The sequence below is a fragment of the Chiroxiphia lanceolata genome, chromosome 3 (assembly GCF_009829145.1).
Source record: "Chiroxiphia lanceolata isolate bChiLan1 chromosome 3, bChiLan1.pri, whole genome shotgun sequence".
NCBI lineage: Eukaryota > Metazoa > Chordata > Aves > Passeriformes > Pipridae > Chiroxiphia > Chiroxiphia lanceolata.
In genome coordinates, this window is record NC_045639.1 from 39,624,480 (window position 1) to 39,644,163 (window position 19,684).

At 41.4% G+C, this 19,684-nt stretch overlaps 1 protein-coding gene across 1 annotated transcript; it reads right to left on the reverse strand.

Annotated features, from left to right (window-relative positions):
• Positions 1-865: 865 nt before the first annotated feature.
• On the reverse strand, positions 866-16,334 carry LGALS8 (galectin 8). Its single transcript, XM_032683536.1, is given in 11 exon segments — positions 866-2,024; positions 2,027-2,144; positions 2,550-2,715; positions 5,056-5,144; positions 6,540-6,566; positions 6,645-6,701; positions 8,436-8,552; positions 9,208-9,418; positions 10,145-10,233; positions 13,998-14,171; positions 16,244-16,334. Coding segments are annotated over 10 exon segments (981 nt in total). The 5' UTR covers positions 14,076-14,171; positions 16,244-16,334; the 3' UTR covers positions 866-1,995.
• Positions 16,335-19,684: the final 3,350 nt, after the last annotated feature.

The following is a 19,684-nucleotide window of genomic DNA, read 5'->3' on the forward strand; positions in this document are numbered from 1 at the left end:
TGGGGGCATACATTTACTGTCCCAGTGGAGGAGCTGTTGTTTTCCAAGCATGGTACTCACTGGACCCATGCACTATAACCCTGAAAATCTGCTCTTTCTGTCATTTATAGCAAAGTAAAAACTAGATACTGAAGATACTGAAAAGGAAGTTTCCAAGAAACTGATTCATACAGAAACTAAATCTGTTTTTCTGTCTTTGAAGACTGCTACTGCTTAGTTGAAGTTCAAGAATAAATTGCTTGCTATGATAATGAATTTACCAAAAAACTCACCACCTGTTTTGCACCAGGAGGTACTGGTTCATTACACTGGTGGTAAGAAAGGCACTCAGACTCTGTAAAGTATGGTTGAAAATGCAACTGGTTAGAACCTGCTCTATGAAGAGATGATCTTACACCCCATTGGGTGCTGGGAACAGGTCTCTGTCCAGGGTGCAGCTCCCATACACAGAAAGGTTACCCCATTCAAGCTTTTACAGGATTTTCTTAAAACAACTGTTAATTGTGTCTGCTGTCAGACAAAAAGGACAGTCACACAAGAACTTCCCGATGAACTCTTATAGGAAGGCAAGGTGTGTTATTGTCATTAGGAGCTGCCTACCAGCTCCTCTGTTAAAATCAGCCAGCTAAGTTTATCCTGCAGCCCAGGGGGACATACAGCACACCACTGTCCTGAAGGCCACACCAGCACAGCCAAGGCCCAGCACTACGCCTGCTCAGGTTAACTGGTCTGTGGATCACTAATTCCACTAAGTGGAAATGGTGTTCCAGTCAGGGTCACTACGCCAACCTGGAGATACTGGTAGTACAATAAGCAAAACAAGACAAGATATAACCAAAAAGGGATCATAGCTACTTAGCCACACTTGGAGAAAAGCAGAGTTCACAGATGTTTTTATTTATGCTTTTTATACATTAAATCTGGTAATTAACAGTCTTTTAGTGTACATCTTATTCTTGAAATTGCTTCACTTCTGGCAGCTTTTAAGATAAATAGGGACATCCTTCAGGCATGTATTGACAGTCAATAGCAACTTATTTTTAAAAATAATTTAAAAATTAAGACTGACATTTGTACAGAATAGGAACATTGTTTCACACCGATAGTATTTTAATACAAGACTGAAAAAGGATTCATTCTCTAGTGACTACTTGAGTAGTCACTCAAGTGCCCTCTCAGCTGAAACCCTACCTGGAGTACCTGGGTTCACACATTTTTCAAAAACGAAACCCACGAACATCATCTTCAGGCTCTAAGCAATCTTAACTCAGTTAGGAGCCACTTCAGATCAAATAAGCTTTCCAAAGTTCATGAAATTAGAACCAGCTAAATCATTTTCCTTTGTTTCACTTTAGAAAACTGAAAGGTAGAAATGTTAGGCCCCTTAGAAGCAGGAAGTGATATAACCATGAGTGTCAGAGAAGGTACTGCTGCAGCAGCAGGCTAAGAATTAACATCAAACTCCTCCTTGCCTTTTGCTAGAACTAATGGGTCAACTGTTTGCTTAATCTATCCTCAGTAAAAATGTTATAATTGCTAATATAAACTAAGAAGTAGGAAAGTATATTTCATAGTTCTATTTTAAATAAATTACAAACATCCCTTTTGAGGTGGATAACTGTATCTTTGGATCCTATTCCAGTCTCATTTCTACATCACAATATGAATGTATGCTATGGAGAAATGATGAACAGTAGTTTAACTTAAACATAACAAGTGCAATTGTTAGACACAGTAGGTTGCAGCATTTTGATATTGCTAGGTTCAGTAATACAGGAGATTTATCTGAGCAAACACTTAGCTTGCCAGGAAACTGTAAACTGGAGGAGGATTTAATCTTGCAGTTAGCAATTCTGGTACTTGCCTAACTCAGGCAGATGCAGAAGCCTAGACAGATTAAAGGCAGGCTCAGCATGAGTCAGCACCTGTTTGTACTTGACAAGGAGGCACTGTCATTAGAAGAGGCTTAATTCTTTTAGTACTGATTGAAAAGAACTACCAGCTCCTCACATCTAACAAGTGACATCTCCTGTGACTTCCACTACGTTGATCTTTTCAAGTTGTTTAAAACGATGCTTGTACTCCAGAGTGTGAACACCATTAATAGCAACTTTGAACTGGTAGGCATCACAGAAAATAATCAGCTGAAAAGCAAGAAGAGAAACAGTAAAGTTTTAAACTCAGGTAAGACATGAAAAACAACCTGATGACCTAGCCCAGACTTAGGCAAGACCTGCTTCTGTTACAGAGAATGTTTCATGCATAAGCAACTTTTAAAAATAAAAGTGGAACATCGATAAAATTCACAGAATCATCGAATAACTTAAATTGCAAGGGACTCATAAGGATTACCAAGTCCAACTCAATTAGATTAAAATTCATCCTAAGCACAGGCCAATTCTTGCTTCTGTTTAAAACCAAGTCAAAGCTCTGCTTATCCTAAATCTTCTCAAGACACTGACGTGCAGGAATAGCAGTTTTATTTAAATCTGTATGTTAATCCTTTTGGCAGAATTTCTTGTTTGATGCTTTGTTTCAGTTAATCTTACCTCAAAGTACATCCCTGGACTGAAAGGGAAGTTAGCAACTTCCTTTTCCTCTTCTCCCCAGCTGTCATGAAGGTAGGAGTTTCTTACAAAAATTTTATTTTTCACTCGAGGATTCAGATGTAATGCAATGTCCTTTGAGTCACTTGGTCTCAGGTTTATAGCAAAGCTGGAAGATATTTTTTAAAAGGGTTTATAAACATGTTGCAGTAGTCCCTGCCATTTACCAAGTCCTTAGCCAATACTCAGGACTGTTTGGGAGCCAGTGCCATGATTCACCTGAAGAATCAAGCAGGCAGCTAACATGCATTTGTCTCCCTTGCACAGAAACCTTTGCTGGAGGCAGCAAATGTAGGACGTGACCTGTCTAGATCAGCTTCACACTCACAGCTCTGCTCATGTCTCAGCAGGAAGGTACTGAGCCAAGAGGGCCAAGAGCTGCCCCCCCCCACTGCACTAGGAAGCAGCATTCTCACAGGAACACACCGTGCTGCCTGCTCCCCCTTCTCTTTCTCTCTCACTCAGACAATGGAAAGGAGGAGGCTTTGTTTTACCTAAAGACACTATTCTTTCTGCCAACAAACTGGTTAGACTCTGAGGAAAAGTTTTGAGGGTTCTCTCCATACACTCAAGACTAGTGGGACACCATGCATACAAAATATTATTCTGTAGGCAGCATAGGTCTGCCCAGGCTAAATGAACACTCCACAGTCACAGACATGTCCACAAAACAAGGTTCCTAAAGCAGAGCTCTGGAGAACAGTGATCAGAGGGAAGAGTCATCCAAAATTCAAACAAATGCTCAATCCGTGGCAAAGACCTTACTGCATTTGAAGAACAAATATTACCCCCTCCCCCCAAATTAGCTCCAGCTGTCAGATTATTACCCTCTTTTGGGAATTGCTCAGTCCAGAAAGGAAATACTGCAGTACTTCCAAGCTGTGAAGTTTTCTTTTTCACCACGAAAAAGGAACATCAAGAACTGTGTGAAATGAGTGGAAGTCATGAAATAACTAATAAACTCCACATAAATAGACATATTTAAAAGCTCAAACCCAAAGAGCAGACAACCTGCAATGCTTTGACTAACAGCCAAAAGCCTCTAAGGAGCACATTCAGCACTTGAAATGTGCTAATAAACTTTTCAAGCCAAAAGAAGGAATACAAATGCTACTCTCCAATTACTATTTATCCTGTTCAATCTGAAGTCCATCCAAACTTTGTTGATGAGATTTCTAGACTTAGGTTCCAGTATGAATGTGAACTTTGAATGCTGTTCAGCTGCAGGGAAGAAACATGCCCTGAGAAAGCAGGAGTGCAATGCACACACACACACTATGAAAAGGATGCTTTTCATCATTTGCCCTAATTGCTTCATTTTTAGGCATGTTTCTGCAGAGCCAAACCACTCTTTAAATAAAAAGCATGCTGAAGCACAGACATTTCCTCAGCTACATTTTGACTATGTTGTGCTCCCCTCCTCTCCCACCTTTTTTTCATGTTGGGAAAATGTCTTCTTTGCAACCTGTTGTTCCTAATTGGCTATCAAGCTTATAGCTCATACTTCTCTAACAGCTTTCATAAAATCACAGAATAGCCTGGACTGGAAGGGATCTTAAAGATCATCTAGTTTCAATGACCCTGCTGTGGGGAGGGACACCTTCCACTAGACCAGGTTGCTCCAAGCCCCATCCAACATGGCCTTGAACACTGCCAGGGATGGGACATTCACAACTTCCCTGGGCAACCTGTTCCAGTGCCTCACCACGCTCACAGTAACAAATTTCTTCCCAGTATCTAATATAAACCTACTCCCTTTCAGTTGGAAGCCCTTTTCCCTTGTCCTGTCACTACATGCCCTTGTAAATTGTCTCCATCTTTCTTCTAGGCTCCCTTCAGGTACCAGAAAGGTGCAATTAGGTCTCCCTCAAGCATTCTTTTTTTTCCAGGCTGAACAATCCCAATTCTCTTAGCCTTTTCTTACAGGAGAGGAGTTCCATCCCTCTAATCACTCAGTTCATCACTCAGCTCTTGTCAGTTAGTACCTTCATGCATATACCGAGGAGGTTGTCAGAGAGGTATTCAGAGAAATGTTGTAACATGCAGCATTTGAGCACACCAGCAACTCGTCTAACTCACTCATTTTCCACCTATTTCTGCCTATTTCCCTACTCTTGAATCTCTTTAGAATAGAAGCTGTCACTGTACAGTACATTTGCTCACACACCTTGCACAATGGAAAGCCCTAAACAGATACACAAACATGTGAATGATGCAGATTTAGTAGGTAAGTCATTCAGGTTTTACCTTCACTTTTCACAATGGAGCTGCTCTTTAAGTCCTCTTTAAAGTAGTATCCTGCAAGTTCCTCAGAAAACTGCACTGTAGTTTCAGATGATTCCAGATGCAAAGTTGCAAGTCAATACGGATATACAGAGGCAACAGAAAAGCCTACTCATTCTCAAGAGTACTTTAGTTAAATATCAGAAAAACAATCCATAACACATACCTCTTTGGGTTTTTATGCACTTCTCCTTTAATGGCAATTGTGCATCCTGGATGAAGTGCAGTGTCAAGTTTCCCAACGTAAGGAACACCCTGGAAGAATACCACCAGTAAAAGTTTTGACTGTGACTTACTTTTTCCAATATACAAGCTGAGCTTTACTATGGCAGGAAGAAATTTGGCCTACAATTGCAAATATGCACCTACAGCTAAAGTTATTCCCATCAACATGTTCTGGAATGCTAATACTATAAGTGGAAAACTTAACACTGAGATAAGCACAACTCAGTGTTGGCTTTTTTCTTTAGACAACCACCTTGGGTTCAAAATTAGCATTATTTACAACTATTTCTGCGAACACTAATGGTGGAAGGAGAGGAAAATGGCAAAAACAAAACAAGAAAAATGTAAGCATGAAACTCCCTGCGATAATTTAATTTCAAAACATTTAATTTAATTATATAGATACAGACATCCTGACCTTTCCTGTCTGAAAGCATCAGGTTTGCTTTGAAGGGTAAGACTCATGCTAGGTGTGGTGGTGTTCCACAGTTGCATAAGTACCAGAAGTAGGGTCAATGAGTATTCTGTCCTCCTGCATCAGTTCATAATGACAGACAGAGCAAATATTTTATTCATCTTATTTTTTCATTGTGTTAGAAGTTATTTTTATCAGGGAAAAGGAGCAAATGGAGAAGTATTTCCTCTTTATGTTTTTTTGCTGGAGTCCACCACTTGCAAATTACAATACTGCATGTTATCTGGTTTTGAAATAAGACTGAAGAAGGCAGGCTGTTAAGTGGCAAAACATCTAAAATCATGTCACTCACTGCAACTTCACCTTCTCCACAAATTCTATTTGTATATATTCCTGGCTTTCAACCCCTTTTCAGTTTGAGCATGGTCCTTACTGCAGACTGGATACAGTCCACCTGTACAGCTTCTTGCAAAAAGATGAGGACTCACTCTGTGTACGCTCCACGTTAGCTGGGTGCAAGTTCCAACCCTAAGGTGCAATGCCTGCATCCAGCTACCTGAAGTGTACACAGGGATGGCATGGATCTGTCAGCAAGAGGAAGATGTACCAGACAGGTTTCCAGGACACACACGTTAACATGGTGTGACTGCAGAATACTTTTGCTTTGCAGGTATTCCCTAAGGTAGAGAAAACAAAGTATGCTTATTTGGAAAAAAAACCGTTTTGAATGTGATTTGGTCCTTTAAAACTTCAGGTACCTAACTTTTTATTTCTCTGTTTATGGTTGTGGAAACTGTGTTTATCTTTTGGGTTTTCTAAACAATTTGACAAATAGCCTCCCTTTTACTAGTAGCAGAGGATTACTCTCTACAAAACATCACTGATAATCATCTTGCAGTAGACTCTCAATTCCCTTGTTCTGTGCATGTTTTTTCCCCAAATAACTGAGATATTTTTATTTTGATTTTTTTACTCTTCACATTTGCCACAAATCTACACAAGACACTTACCAGTTGTGAACCACTCGGCATTACCCCCTACAAGAGAAAAAAAGAACATTATCTAGCTTATCAGACAACAGGGAGATGCATTCGACCTTCTACAAACATACGTACATTTTCTGTGCTTATCTTTGTTACTCCTAGAGACGATGGCTGAGAGCCTTGTAAAGACTGCAGAAAGAGAGATATTTAGGTGTCATTGCTAACATCACAGAACTTTTAACATAAAGTTGGTTTAGAAGCATATAAGGATCTGTGCTGCTTTGAAGGGTGAACTGTTAACATGGAAATCTAGGGCTCTGGTAATGAAAAAGATAGCCAAACCTCTACAAACCACAGAAAAGTCCTGAAGTGCAATAGTTGAAACCAAATTGAGATTTCTGAAGACCACCTCATTACATTTTGAATCTTTATTTAACAGTAAGAGCACTATTAAGCCCTCAGCATTGGAGGGTACCCACAGTTTTCCTCACTGGGGTAGAAACGCCAGCACAGCAGGTCCATTCAGGGGGGTCCTTGGGATTCTAAGGAATGCCCTGCATCCCTGTCCCTTCCCATGGGAAAGACAGATGAGCAACGTGGCCATGCAGAGACACAGCTCCTGCTCAGTCCTAGCAGATTGTCTTCAGCTTGTTCATTTCAACACAAGCCTCCACCTTCCTCCTCGGGAAAGAGTCTTAGAAGCAAAGACTAAAATGAAACAATCACCCTTTCTCCATTCTTTTCTTCTGCAAAGGTTACAGCAACCATGGACTAAACCAAGTGTACACTTTTGTGCTTGGGACACCAACCTACAGCACCTGCTTGACCCCAAGCACTTCTCAGAGTCAGTCCTCCAAGACCAAGATTCACACAGCTCTGCAGGAACACATTTCTGGCAACATGCCCAAGGCCAAGTGATGGGGCCCATGGAAGTCTGTTTACAGGCTTTGCAAATTATCAGTGGGTAAGACCTACGTTTAAAGCATAGACCTCATTATGTTCAGGTCCTTCACCTTTTACCAACACAATTATTAGTCTGATGACCTGAGTTAGACCTGATATTTGGCAGCAAGAGACCCAAGCTTTGCCCACAATGTAATGAGGATGGAGCAGAAAAGACACAGAACATTATACACAGGAGTAGGTAGGCTGCCTCAGTGAGTGACAGAAAAGGGAGAAGGCATTCACCTTCTGTATCTCCCTGGAATTTATCACCTTCAGTTTCTGCTCTAAAAGACTCATCCTCCCAGAACAGAAGGATCTCTCCTTCTGCACAGGGGAAAACATTGTCCAACTCCTCCCTGTTGGTGTACTTTCTCCAGCAGAGCTGGCAGTTGAGAGGAAGAACAGCACTGTCTTCACTTCAAATTCACTGCAGTTTGGTCCAAGTATAACTCAAGCTACAAAGTCTTTCAGAAAGGATATCTCTTCTCATCCCCCACAAATAAGTGTACACTCCTACTTATGGTTTCATTCGACAATTTGGTTGTTTTAGCAGGAAAAATAGGGTTATGTGCACAAGGAGTTCCAGATGTGGCTGACCCCGGTGTTCAAAGCCAAGCGACAAGTGACAGTCATGACTAAACTTGTCACTCAGAAGCACTGAATACTCAAGAGTTCCTTCTGGAGCCCCTGCAACACTTGAAAAGTCTAATCCACTTCTAGATTCAGTATCCAATCAATTCTTATACCATCTGTCCTACTAGCTTTGTCACCCTTCTGCCCCTAACTGCAAGACTAAAATGGCAGGACAGAAATCCTCACAAGACTCACATGTCGAAATCTGGGGAAACTAAAAATCTTGTTACTAACATTAGATTGTGTAGCTGCTTTTCTTCACTTCCTTTTTACCATAAATCCTACTATGCAGTTTAGCAAGAGAAAGAAAAGGAATCAAACAAATCAGGTATCTATATAACTTACATTAGAAACAAAATCTATAGTTTTGATCTGCACTTTGCCATATATTCCAAGAGTATCTATTTTTTCAAGGCTAATTCTGTGGTTGTAGAGCAGCAAGTGTTTCTTGTTTACAGTCACCTAAAGAGACAGGAAACAAAATCAGAAAAACTGTATTAAACATACATTACACCAGCCATGTATCAAATTGTATGCATGTATCTCTGTTTTACACTGGTTTGGTACAGAAGCAGGGAGTGTCCTAGAAAACATCAGATCAACTAGTTCAGCTCATCCACGATTCAGTCTGTCTTTCCATCACTATGAAGAAGATTTATTTGCCTACACTAAAATTTGCATTTCACACCTTTGTTTCTAGCACCTAATCATTCACCAATGTGGTATTACCAATCTAATAGAATCTATTATTGCAGTCTAACATAGCAAGATAAATACACCTCACATGTTCCCTCCAAGAGGACTGTCCCTACATAAGTCACAGAACAGGTTTATCCCAAGGTTAGCCTTTTGCACATAAGAAGGGAAGGATGGAGTAGTCATTAGCCACGGTAGGAAGTTACTTGCCTACTCATCCAACTTAGATGGAAGCCATACAAAATTAAAAGTCTGTTTTAATTAGCACCTCTTTAAAGAAAAACTCTAAACTTTTCTGTATTTAGACTATACCTAGGTAATACAGACACCAAGACTTCCAAAACTTATTTTAATTATACAAAATACCTTTCTTCTATTGGGCTGACAACCAGCTGCAGATGAAGAATCAGCCCAGACTCACCTGAAATTTATCCTTCAAAATCATGACGACAATCTCAAATGACTTCCCTTTCTCAAAGGGCATCTCATAAGTGATTTCCTCCCGGCCCCATTTTTCCCTCTCCAGTGTGTTGCAAACAATGCAGCCAGACCTTTTGAAGCGGGGGTTGAAATGAAACGCCACATCAGCCCGAGGCTTTATGCTGCTGCCACACTGTAAATCCACCTGGAATCTAATCATAAAAATAAGACAAACCACATTCAGCTCAGTCTGTCAAGAAATCACCTAAAAGTTAGCTACATTTGAGTTTTACTGTGGAGCCTCAGAACAGGCAGACAAAATGAACGTTGCTGGATAAGGAAAAAGACCCAAACATATATTTGTCCGACTCCTACATATTTGTGAAAGGTTCTCCCAAGATTTATTGCAAGGAATTGAAGTATTTAAGTATCTATCTAATGCTTATCATTCATATCATGTAAACCCCTCACCCCTCACTTATAGTGTTCACCACCTTCCCTCCCATGATCTTCAGCAGAATATATCAAATGAACTTTGGGTCAAGTCAGGGAACATAACACCCATACTGGGCCCATGCACTACACCATACCTCCTTATCCCAGTTTAAGGTAATCCATACACACAACACATTCAGTTATCATTTTGGTTAGTCTCAGGTAATCCCTTTAGAGAAGCAGACATCTGCTATGACTGGGAAAAAAACCTGCCAAAGCAGGCAAGGCAAAAAGAGAGAAGAGAGGATCAGCAAAAAATCAGTACTCCACTTCTCATCCCAAAGCTTTCATTATCCACTGAAGTTTGCATTTAATCCAACACTATCACAAGGATTTAGATTGAGCCTTTGTGTGCCATCATAAGTAAGACCCCTGGAAACATTTTTTCCATTCCATTCTTGTTCACATGGTGACACTGCAAAATGTGACACCATAGCCACTACCTGTCTGCATCATCAGGAACAGTCCCATGTATCACGATCAGCTCTCCAGGAGCAAGGCCACCAAGTATTGTCCCAACATATGGAATGACCTAGAAGAGGGAAGGAAAAAAAATACGAAAAAGAGAAAATATTCCAATAACATTTTGTGATGGAGGCAAAAGAATCCACAAGAGTTTAAAAATTAGTATTCTAATACTTAATTATGTGGTGCTCTAGCATGTTAAAAGAAACACAACTAGCTTTTAATTTAAAAGAAACCACAACAGGAAGGAAAAACCTGGCATATTTTCTCCTATGAAATGCAAGCATCCCAGATAAAACTAAAACTAAAATTTCCATCCTCCATTCCTAGCTCTTAAACGAAGAGTGGTAATATTTTATTGCTTCACTTTTCGTAGAGGATAAAGAGGATTCATTTAAAATTAGGTCATTCCCAAGGGCTGACTATGATCAGCTCTTTGCTGGTACCAGGAGGCAACTTCCACAACACTTCTGACCCCAGACACTAGAGCAGGTGCCTTTTTGCTTATTCTTGCTCCATTTCGGAAAACAGTGAATGGAAAAGAAGACAGTATGTCACAGAGCGTCTTCTTAGTAAAAACTATACAAACAAACACAACAAAATACCTCACCCTAATGAGCTAAGAACTGCAAAGTGCACTGAAATAGCCCTGCTCAGGAGTCTTGGACTGTATAGTATCTACAGTACGCTGTTAAGCCATATGAAGGGACACGTCAGTTAAGACGAAAGCCCCAGTTCATCCCAGCACAGCTCACTGGCAAGGTTCAGACATGCTGACAGAAGCCCCACTGTGATCATCAGCTGGTGCACCCAGCATTTCAGGAAGGGAAGTTAATAATATTAAACTGTGGAAGTTCCTGGGAGACTGATCTGAAAGCAAAGCTGTAACTCTGCATTCACCACATGTGCTTTAGATTGAAAAAGGAAGTAAATGGTAGCAAATGTTGCATTTGCTTTAGTTAAACAGACAAAAAATTTTGCCAAGGTTGCTTTTGGGTTTTTTTTCACACAAAATCCATGATCTATGGAATAGTGTGTAAGATTTTAGGATATCTTTGGAATGAAACATAATTGCAAACGAGTTCCAGTAATTTAACAACAAAAATAATGAATGCGCTGGAAATACTACTCTTGAATGGAGTATTGGACCATAAAAGGACAAGCTGAGATTTTATATATATATATATATATATAAAATCATGTGGAAGAGGAAGATATGAAAAGGATATGTGTTTGCTGACACATACTCTTGTTAATCTGTGAGGAAGAAAGGGGGAATGACAGTAAAAAATTGTCTAAAGCCACTGCTGATTATTTCTGCCAGTAGATACACATCCTTTTCTGCCCATTCTCCACTTCCCTCCTCATTCCCACACATTGCATAACACCTAGTTTGCAATCATCTTCTACATGAAGAAAAAAACCAAACCAAAACTTGCTTCTCAAGCATAAACTCACAAATGATCAGGTTGTTTTAAGTCTCATCATTTTTATAGGCTTAAGCAGGTGCAGTAGAGGAGGACCAAAATGTGAAATTAAGTGTTAAATTGAAAGAATAAATAGGCTGAAATCCCTTTGCTTACTGGCATTGGCTTGGTTCCTTAATACACAAGCTGCACACAAGAAGCTCATTTTTATTCAAAAAATAACAACAATAATAATAGAAAAGAAAAAAAACTTATCTTGACTGTTTTAGCTTTAGCACACTGCTCCTGAGGGAGCAGCAGAGTGGTAAGTTACTGGTTCAGTCTACAAAGACAAACCAGAGAAGCACACAGACAAAGGCCAGGGATACTGGGACTTAACTGCTCTAGTGAAGCAAAGTCATTTACTCCTGAAAGAGGAATTGTGGCATAACCACTTCTTTACTTAAAAGGATGCATTTAATTAGGAGAAAATAAGATGGCCCATCAACTCTTCAGAAGCTCAGACATGGAATCTGCAAGACCATAATATAGCATTTTCTGGGTGCAACAGTGCAATTTTAATGAGACTTTGTCATCACAGAATGTGCCTGTAATTTCCTTATGTCCCAAGACACTCTTCTACTAATTTTTCCTCGTTTATTAAGAATAATGCTTATGACATGACACGACCCACCATTATCCCATCTCTCAGACCTCCGAAAATTACCTCTAAAGCCAACTGCTCATGTCAACTGAGTTTGAGAGGTCTTGAAGATGAGGTTCTTTCTAAAATGTGCCAGTTTTCATAAAACAGAGGAAAGGACTGTGATAACACAGCTTTCATCCAGGTTGCTGAGTACTGCCCTATCAGATTGGACATGTAAACAATTCTTACCAGATGGGTGGGGTAAAGGGGATAAAGAGGAAAGCAGAATTTTCTAGATGCCTGAGAATAGTACAGTGATGAAGAAATACATCTCAGACTCAAACTTGTAATAAAGCTCTTAAGTTTTGCTGCTAATGGAACGATTCACTGAAATAATGGCATTTTCATGGCCTGCCTTACTACAGAAGGGCTGAGATTGGAAGACACCTCTGGTGCCCAGTGCCTTCATCAAAGCAAGGTCAGATAGAGCAGGTTGTTCATGGCCTTGTCTGGAGGCTGTCCTGAGGTCATCAGCTCTGCCTCCATATTTCAATCCCAAATACTCATTCTTTTTCTCACCTTAGGCTCTTGACCCCTAAGCTCTAATTTACCCCTTTGATTCTCCAGCTAAGTCTTCTCACCCATCATACTCATCAGTCCCCTTGCAATCACTGAATTTTCTGAAGTCTTACTCTCTCTCTTAGATTGCTCATTTGTCCTAAACACCTCCTAATCCTCCTCTTCACGCCTCCTCTCCTACCAAAACCTCCATTTACCAACTTTCATGCTCCCTTTCCCTTTGCAGTTCAGTCCTTCCATCTTCTAGGTAATCCTAGAGCTTTCATTTCTCTTCCAGCTGGGTTCTTGTGAGGGAGGTTGAACCCATTCCCCCATCATCCCTAACTCTATCCATTTCCCAAATACAGTGAGCATGTAGAGGGAATGAACAATCACTGAGGGCACAAGAGTGTGACAGTGCAAAGCTGTAATAGATAAGGAAGTCCTGTGTAGATCTATGTTAGTGTACACTCCACATAGATACTCTATAGACTTTAATATTTTAAACTGTTCTAGCACAGAATGTTAAAAATACTATTTCCCGTGGACTCAAAGAAACTACCTTTTTTAAGACACAACAAAAAACCCACAATTTCAGCTCAGCCCTTAGGGTGAGCCAGTGTCAGGTTGCTGTCACAGATTATAAGAATGCTAGAGTTTTTCAGAGAAAGTCTCCAGACTCTAAGCTAGGCAAACAACATTCAGTCAAATCTACTCTCTGCAATTCCTGAACAGTGTTAGCTCAAATCTTCCCTACAAAACAGGAATTTTGTAAATTAAGATGCGAACTATGAAAAATGATTCCAAGTTTAATTGTTCAGACTGAAGTTACAGGCACCACAAAACAAACATTTCATGACAGATGCCAGGCACTACCTATATTTACAGAGAATTAGGAGTGAAAACATTGCTTATCATATTTTCACTCTCCAGCACACTCTGCAAAAATGGTCAAACACCTACATAAGCTGTGCATGAAAAAGGACTACCCTCCAAGGCTGAATGTCTGCCCTGTTTTGGAAGTCCGGTGCATTAAGTGTCCATTTGTTCACAGCACAATTTGTAAACACCACCAGCTAGTGTCACCTGTGACATTCTCCCTAAAATACCCGAGCGGTGCAGAGTTCTCAGTAACACTCCTCACTACGCAAAACAGCACAACACAAAACAGCAAAGTCTCATTTCCCAAGGCAAACACTGTTGACATGACAGAGGAGTTACCGGGTTACTGATTGTCTTCTCTGGTGTATCCAAGGTCAGGTTTCTCATTGCCTTCTGTGCTACATCCAAGGAAGTCATCTTCCCTCCTCCAGTTTAAGTTTGTCAGCTTTGTGTGACCACAGCTGGAGCGTATTTCAAGGACTTACTGGTCAGGCAGTATCAAAGGAGAGATCCCTTAGAAAATAACCCAAAACTTTTAATTAGAAAGAAACAAAGTGACAAAATATGAAGTGAAATCCTCCAAGGTATAACTTTAAATAGCACAAGAAATGTGCAAACATCTATCCAGCAAATTTGCTGGAGTTCTGAAATACAAAAATAAGAGGCTTGCTTAAAGAAAGAAGGTGCCGCTCTAATGAGGGACAGTGCACACAAGTACACACTGTCATCGGCAGCTTCCTAAGATTCAGTATAGGGAGACAGAATCACATGTAAAAATCATCCTTATCTACTGACAACTCAATGCTCCTCAACAGGGCCCCAATAGCTCTCCATTTGCAGCTGACCCCTGCCTGCAGACCGGGAAAAGATACACAGGACAAAAGCAGTTTCTCCAAAACAAACAAACATATATGTTTCTTTTACTCTTTCTGTACTAACTCCTGATTTCCCAGAGCAGACAAGTCTTAGGGGGTGACCTTGTCTTTTCCATCTTTATCTTACATAAAATTAAGAGATTCTAGGCAAAGACACAGCAGGGAAGCAAAGGGTGTTTTATATTTCTTCTTCCAACACACACAATCCCTCAACTCCACAATTAATTACAGGAGTTTGTAAAACTTGAATTAAATGCACAACATTAATAAGAAATAAAACAACAGCTTGTGAGTATATTCAGCTACACTGCAACTTCTTTAGCAAATCTTCTAACAAAGTGACCAAAATTCAGGGCCCAACCGAGACTCTTAAGTAATTATTACTTGCATATTCTGGAGAAACAACTTAAGGTAGCATGCAAACTATGTGGTGATGACAGGTAAACAGAGAAAAAGTCAAAGGTGAGGGCTCTAGCATCCTTACTGTTTGAAAAGCAACATTAGAAATAAAAATTAAAAAAAACACAACCAAACAAAAAACCCCAAGGTCTGTGACCTGTTCCACAGGACACAGGGGTTAATCTCTGCAATGATTAAACAATACTGTCTCCATTTTGCAGTATCTGACTTACCTTGTTAGAGATTTGGGCCAGAAGGGTTTTAATTCACCTGCTTAAGACCAGCGTATAGAACACAATTCAGAGAACATAAGGTGCCAACACTGCATAACATTCTGCCTTTTGATCTTCCCATGGGATACTACCATCAATTCACTTTTGCCTGTGCAGGCAAATTTCATTGTTTTCATTTTTAAAAGGAGAAAATCAAGACCAAAGCAAACAATAATTTTGCCTTTACCGTTGTAAAGTCCAATAGCAGACCACACAAAAATGAAACCTGCAACCCAACAAGCTGTTATCTGAACTTCCCGGGGTGTGCAACAGCAATCTAGATCCTGCTGGGAGAGGATCCTGGCACAGAACTAGCTTATCAGTCGTAACAGACCTGGCAGCACTATGACAAAGTGTTGAGGGGCTTTTTTGTTTGTTTATCAGTATTTTATTGACAAGGCCACAGTAATCAGGGAAAGCTGCAATTAAGGCTCTGTTTGTGAAAACCAGGAGACGGGTATGCAACTGCAAGGCTCTCCTGTACCCTCCTGTCAGAGGAACCGCTGTCAGTACATGGAACACCATATCTGCAACACTGCAAGTTGAGGTTCCCTGAACGGACTTTCAGAACTTGAAAACATATATATGCTTTCCTTTTCTCACACATTGCAAAATCTCTTCAACAGAAAAACAGGAACCCATAGAGGCCAATAACCAGTTATTATGCTGTCCCACTGTGACACGCAGAAAATGTCCTTCATGAAGGTAACTCCAGTCAGACCTTATAATCAAAACTGGATTTTACACCAGTGCCAACAAGGCTTCTGCAAAGAGAATAACCGAGATACTTTATGGATATTTGCAGGCAATCGAAGTACAAAAGACCGTCGGTATCCCCGCCCCCAGCTACAAACCCAACACTCCAGCACACTGGAAGGACACAGGACCAGTTTCACCAGGCAACCTCGGCCACTTCAACCTCTCGGTGACCCGAGGCAGCCCCGGCCCCGCCCAGAGCCCGCCGAGAGCAGCCCCTCTCCCCGACCCGCACACGCGCGGGAAGGGGGAACGTTACTGCTCTCTCCGTTCCCTCTCTTACCTGCACGACGACCCTCCGCGCCTACCAGTGCCGGCACACCCGCGGGCTGACACCGCCCCGCGCCGCCATCACCGCCACCCCGCTCCGCCCCCGCGCTGCCGCTTCCGGCCGCTGCTACGTCACCGCGGGGCCGGCCCTCGGCAACTTGCCCGCCTCCTGTGGAACTGGCCCGGGTGCCGCCCGGTCCCGGCCGAGGGCAGACGGACTTTTCCTGGAAGTGCAGTGCCTGACTGGCACTGAGAGTGTGTTGGAAGTGACTGGGAGGGTCCGAGAGCCACATGCCCTGCGGGGCTGGATTTACACCTTGTGAAGTTAATTCAGCTCCTTCCCCTGCAAACCCTTTGCTTCCTCTATGTATTGTTTCCTGGCAAGACACATCTCACACAGAATCACAGAATTGTTAGGGTTGGAAGGGACCTCTGGAGATCATCCAGTCCAACCCACCTGCCCAGGCAGGATCACCTGGAGCAGGTTACACAGGAACACATCCAGGTGGGGTTTGAATGTGTCTAGAGAGGGAGACTCTGTGACCTCCCTGGGCAGCCTGTTCAGTGCTCTGCCACTCTCAGTATAAAGAAGGTCTTCCTCATACTGAAGTGGAACTTCTTGTCGTTTAGTTTATGGACATCCTGTTGCTGGACACCACTAAAAAGAGTCTGGCACCACTCTCTTGGCACCCAGCTTTGAGATATTTATATGTGTTAATGAGATCCCCTCTCAGGCTTCTCTTCTGTAGAGTAAATGGGCCCAGCTCCTGCAGTTTCTCCTCATGAGAGAGATGCTCCAGCCCCTAATCACCTTTGTGGCCCTCCACCGGGCCCTCTTCAGCAGCTCCTCATCTTTCTTGTACTGAGGAGCCCAGAACTGGACACAGTACTCCGGATGGGGCCTCACTATGGCCAAGTAGAAGGGAAGGATTACCTCCCTCAGCCTACTGTCCACACTATTCTCGATGCACCCCAGGGTACCTTTGGCCCTCCTGGTCATGAGGGCATACTGCTGGTTCATGGTCATCTTGTCCACCACCAATACTCCCACGTCCTTCTCAGCAGAGCTGCTCTCTAGTAGGTCAGCCCCCAACCTGAACTGGTACTTGGGGTTTTTCCTCCTCAGACGCAGGACCCTACACTTGCCCTTATAGAACCTCATTACATTTCTCTCTGCCCAACTCTCCAGCCTCTCTAGTGACCCGTGATGACTGTGGTCATCTCTTGTGACCAGATCCAAATGCAGTTTCAAAGCTCATAGTGGGTCATTTGCTGCCCCAGGACCTTTGTGTTTCTGAAACCTGGAAATCTTACACCCACACTCGATCTTATACCCACTGCCCCAAGGCTGTGCTTACATCCTCCTCTTCCCTCACAGGCATCACTATGAGCAGTTTTGGTCTAGTAAGCAGAAAGGTCAGTGAAACCCCATATAGTTTTACAGCTCATGATGCGTAGCAACAAGCTGCTCAGAGAAGCACAACTTAAAGTTCCCCCTCTTCACATGCTGGATGGAAGAAAGATGAGCACAAAAATAAAGGTTGCAATACAAAAGGCCCACAAAATTAAATTATCTTATCCTATTCAATTACAGGCATTCGGTATTTCTTTGCCTTGCAAAAATTTGGCTCTAGCAAAGTTAGAATACTATTAAACTTTTTTGTCTCAAAGACCATTACCCTATCTTAGCTAGATAATATCCAGTCTTCTATTCTACAATTAACCAGCACAAACCCCCTCCATCCCAAACCATATCTACTTGCTAGAATTCTGCTGATAGTTGTAGGATTACTGCTTTAAAGGGTATATCAGCTCAGTTATATCAGATTTGAAGGATTTGTTCACAGAAGGGTGTGATAAGACGTCTTTTGAGAAGAACTGCAGAAATGAGCTATTCAGATTAAAAAGTAGCAAAGCAGATCACTTGGGAAAAGAGAGCTTAGAATCATGCGTGGCTTTGAGAGAGGACTGAGAACCAGTCAGGTGATAACAAAAAGTTCACTATTCAACTGTTCTACATAATTCCAAGGCACTATTTAAAAAGAGAATAAATAAAAGGTCTTAGAGCCTAAACTATCACTTAGTTTCTCTTTGAAGCTATTTTTTCCAGGTATTCTAGTTTGAAGAGTAAAAAACTTTGATAAAACCAGACAGACAGAAGTACATGAAATACATTCAATTCTCAGTATTAGAAAGTAACCTCAAAGCAGGTTTGAAAGTTCAGGTCAAACAACAGGGACGGAAAAGATGCTGAAAGGCTGGAATAAAAAGATACGATAATGAAAGGAGGAGCAATAAGCGGAAGTGTTTCTAGAACCATAGAAAATAAAGTTTTACTGCTTTACTACTTCTTACTCAGGGCTCTTCTACATTTGGGAAGAAACAATCCAAAGGAAATACAGTGATTTAAACTATGTACCAGTTCTTTACTGAAGCAGAACAGCTGTTTGATTAACATGCTGAATTTAGGCTGAGTCATAGGCAGCTTATGAAATTTGCAGGAAAATCCCTATTTCAGCTCCCAAACCTGATGCACCATTGGCAATGAGTCAGTTGGATTACAGCTTCACCAGCCTTGTGCTACACTCCTGTTGCTTCGTTCACAGACTGCCATTTTCCTGCTGATTTCTTGCAACAAATAACAAAGTCTTTCCCTATTTCCACTGCCCGAGTCCAAATTTGGGCTTTAGCTTTTAAAGTTACAATTTGACATTACTGGGACTGTGTATTATCCTGTCAGCATAGTCTGACTTCGCATGTTCCAGCAGAATTTTGCTTGCTGGAGAAATAGAAATGCTCTGTCAGGACAGATGCAGACAATTTCAGCTGAAGCAAATTTAGCAGCTGTTCTTGGCCAAAAGGTAGCATTTGAAGGAGGACACTGTTACCCTTCGGAAATTTTACCTGCCTTTCCTGCCCCAACTACAAGTACTGGCAGAGGAATATAATCACAAAACACTGGCAGTGCAGGAGTTGCTACTGCCTATCAGCTGCTGCCATACACACAGCCTTTATGAACTCCCTGATAATTTTCAGTGATAATAAGTGACCTCCAAATCTTGCATATTCCCTTTTGGATGCCAAAAACTGTTTTGATTCATCTCATTGAAAACTGAAATGTGATCTTTTACAGATTCAGCTTTTCATTCTGTTTTCCCTCACAGGCATCACTATGAGCAGTTTTGGTCTAGTAAGCAGAAAGGTCAGTGAAACCCCATATAGTTTTACAGCTCATGATGCGTAGCAACAAGCTGCTCAGAGAAGCACAACTTAAAGTTCCCCCTCTTCACATGCTGGATGGAAGAAAGATGAGCACAAAAATAAAGGTTGCAATACAAAAGGCCCACAAAATTAAATTATCTTATCCTTAAATTATCTTGTCTTTCCATTTTGGAGAAAAGATAGACTTATCATTTGAGCATCAGTATCAGACCACAATCCACTAATTAGAACA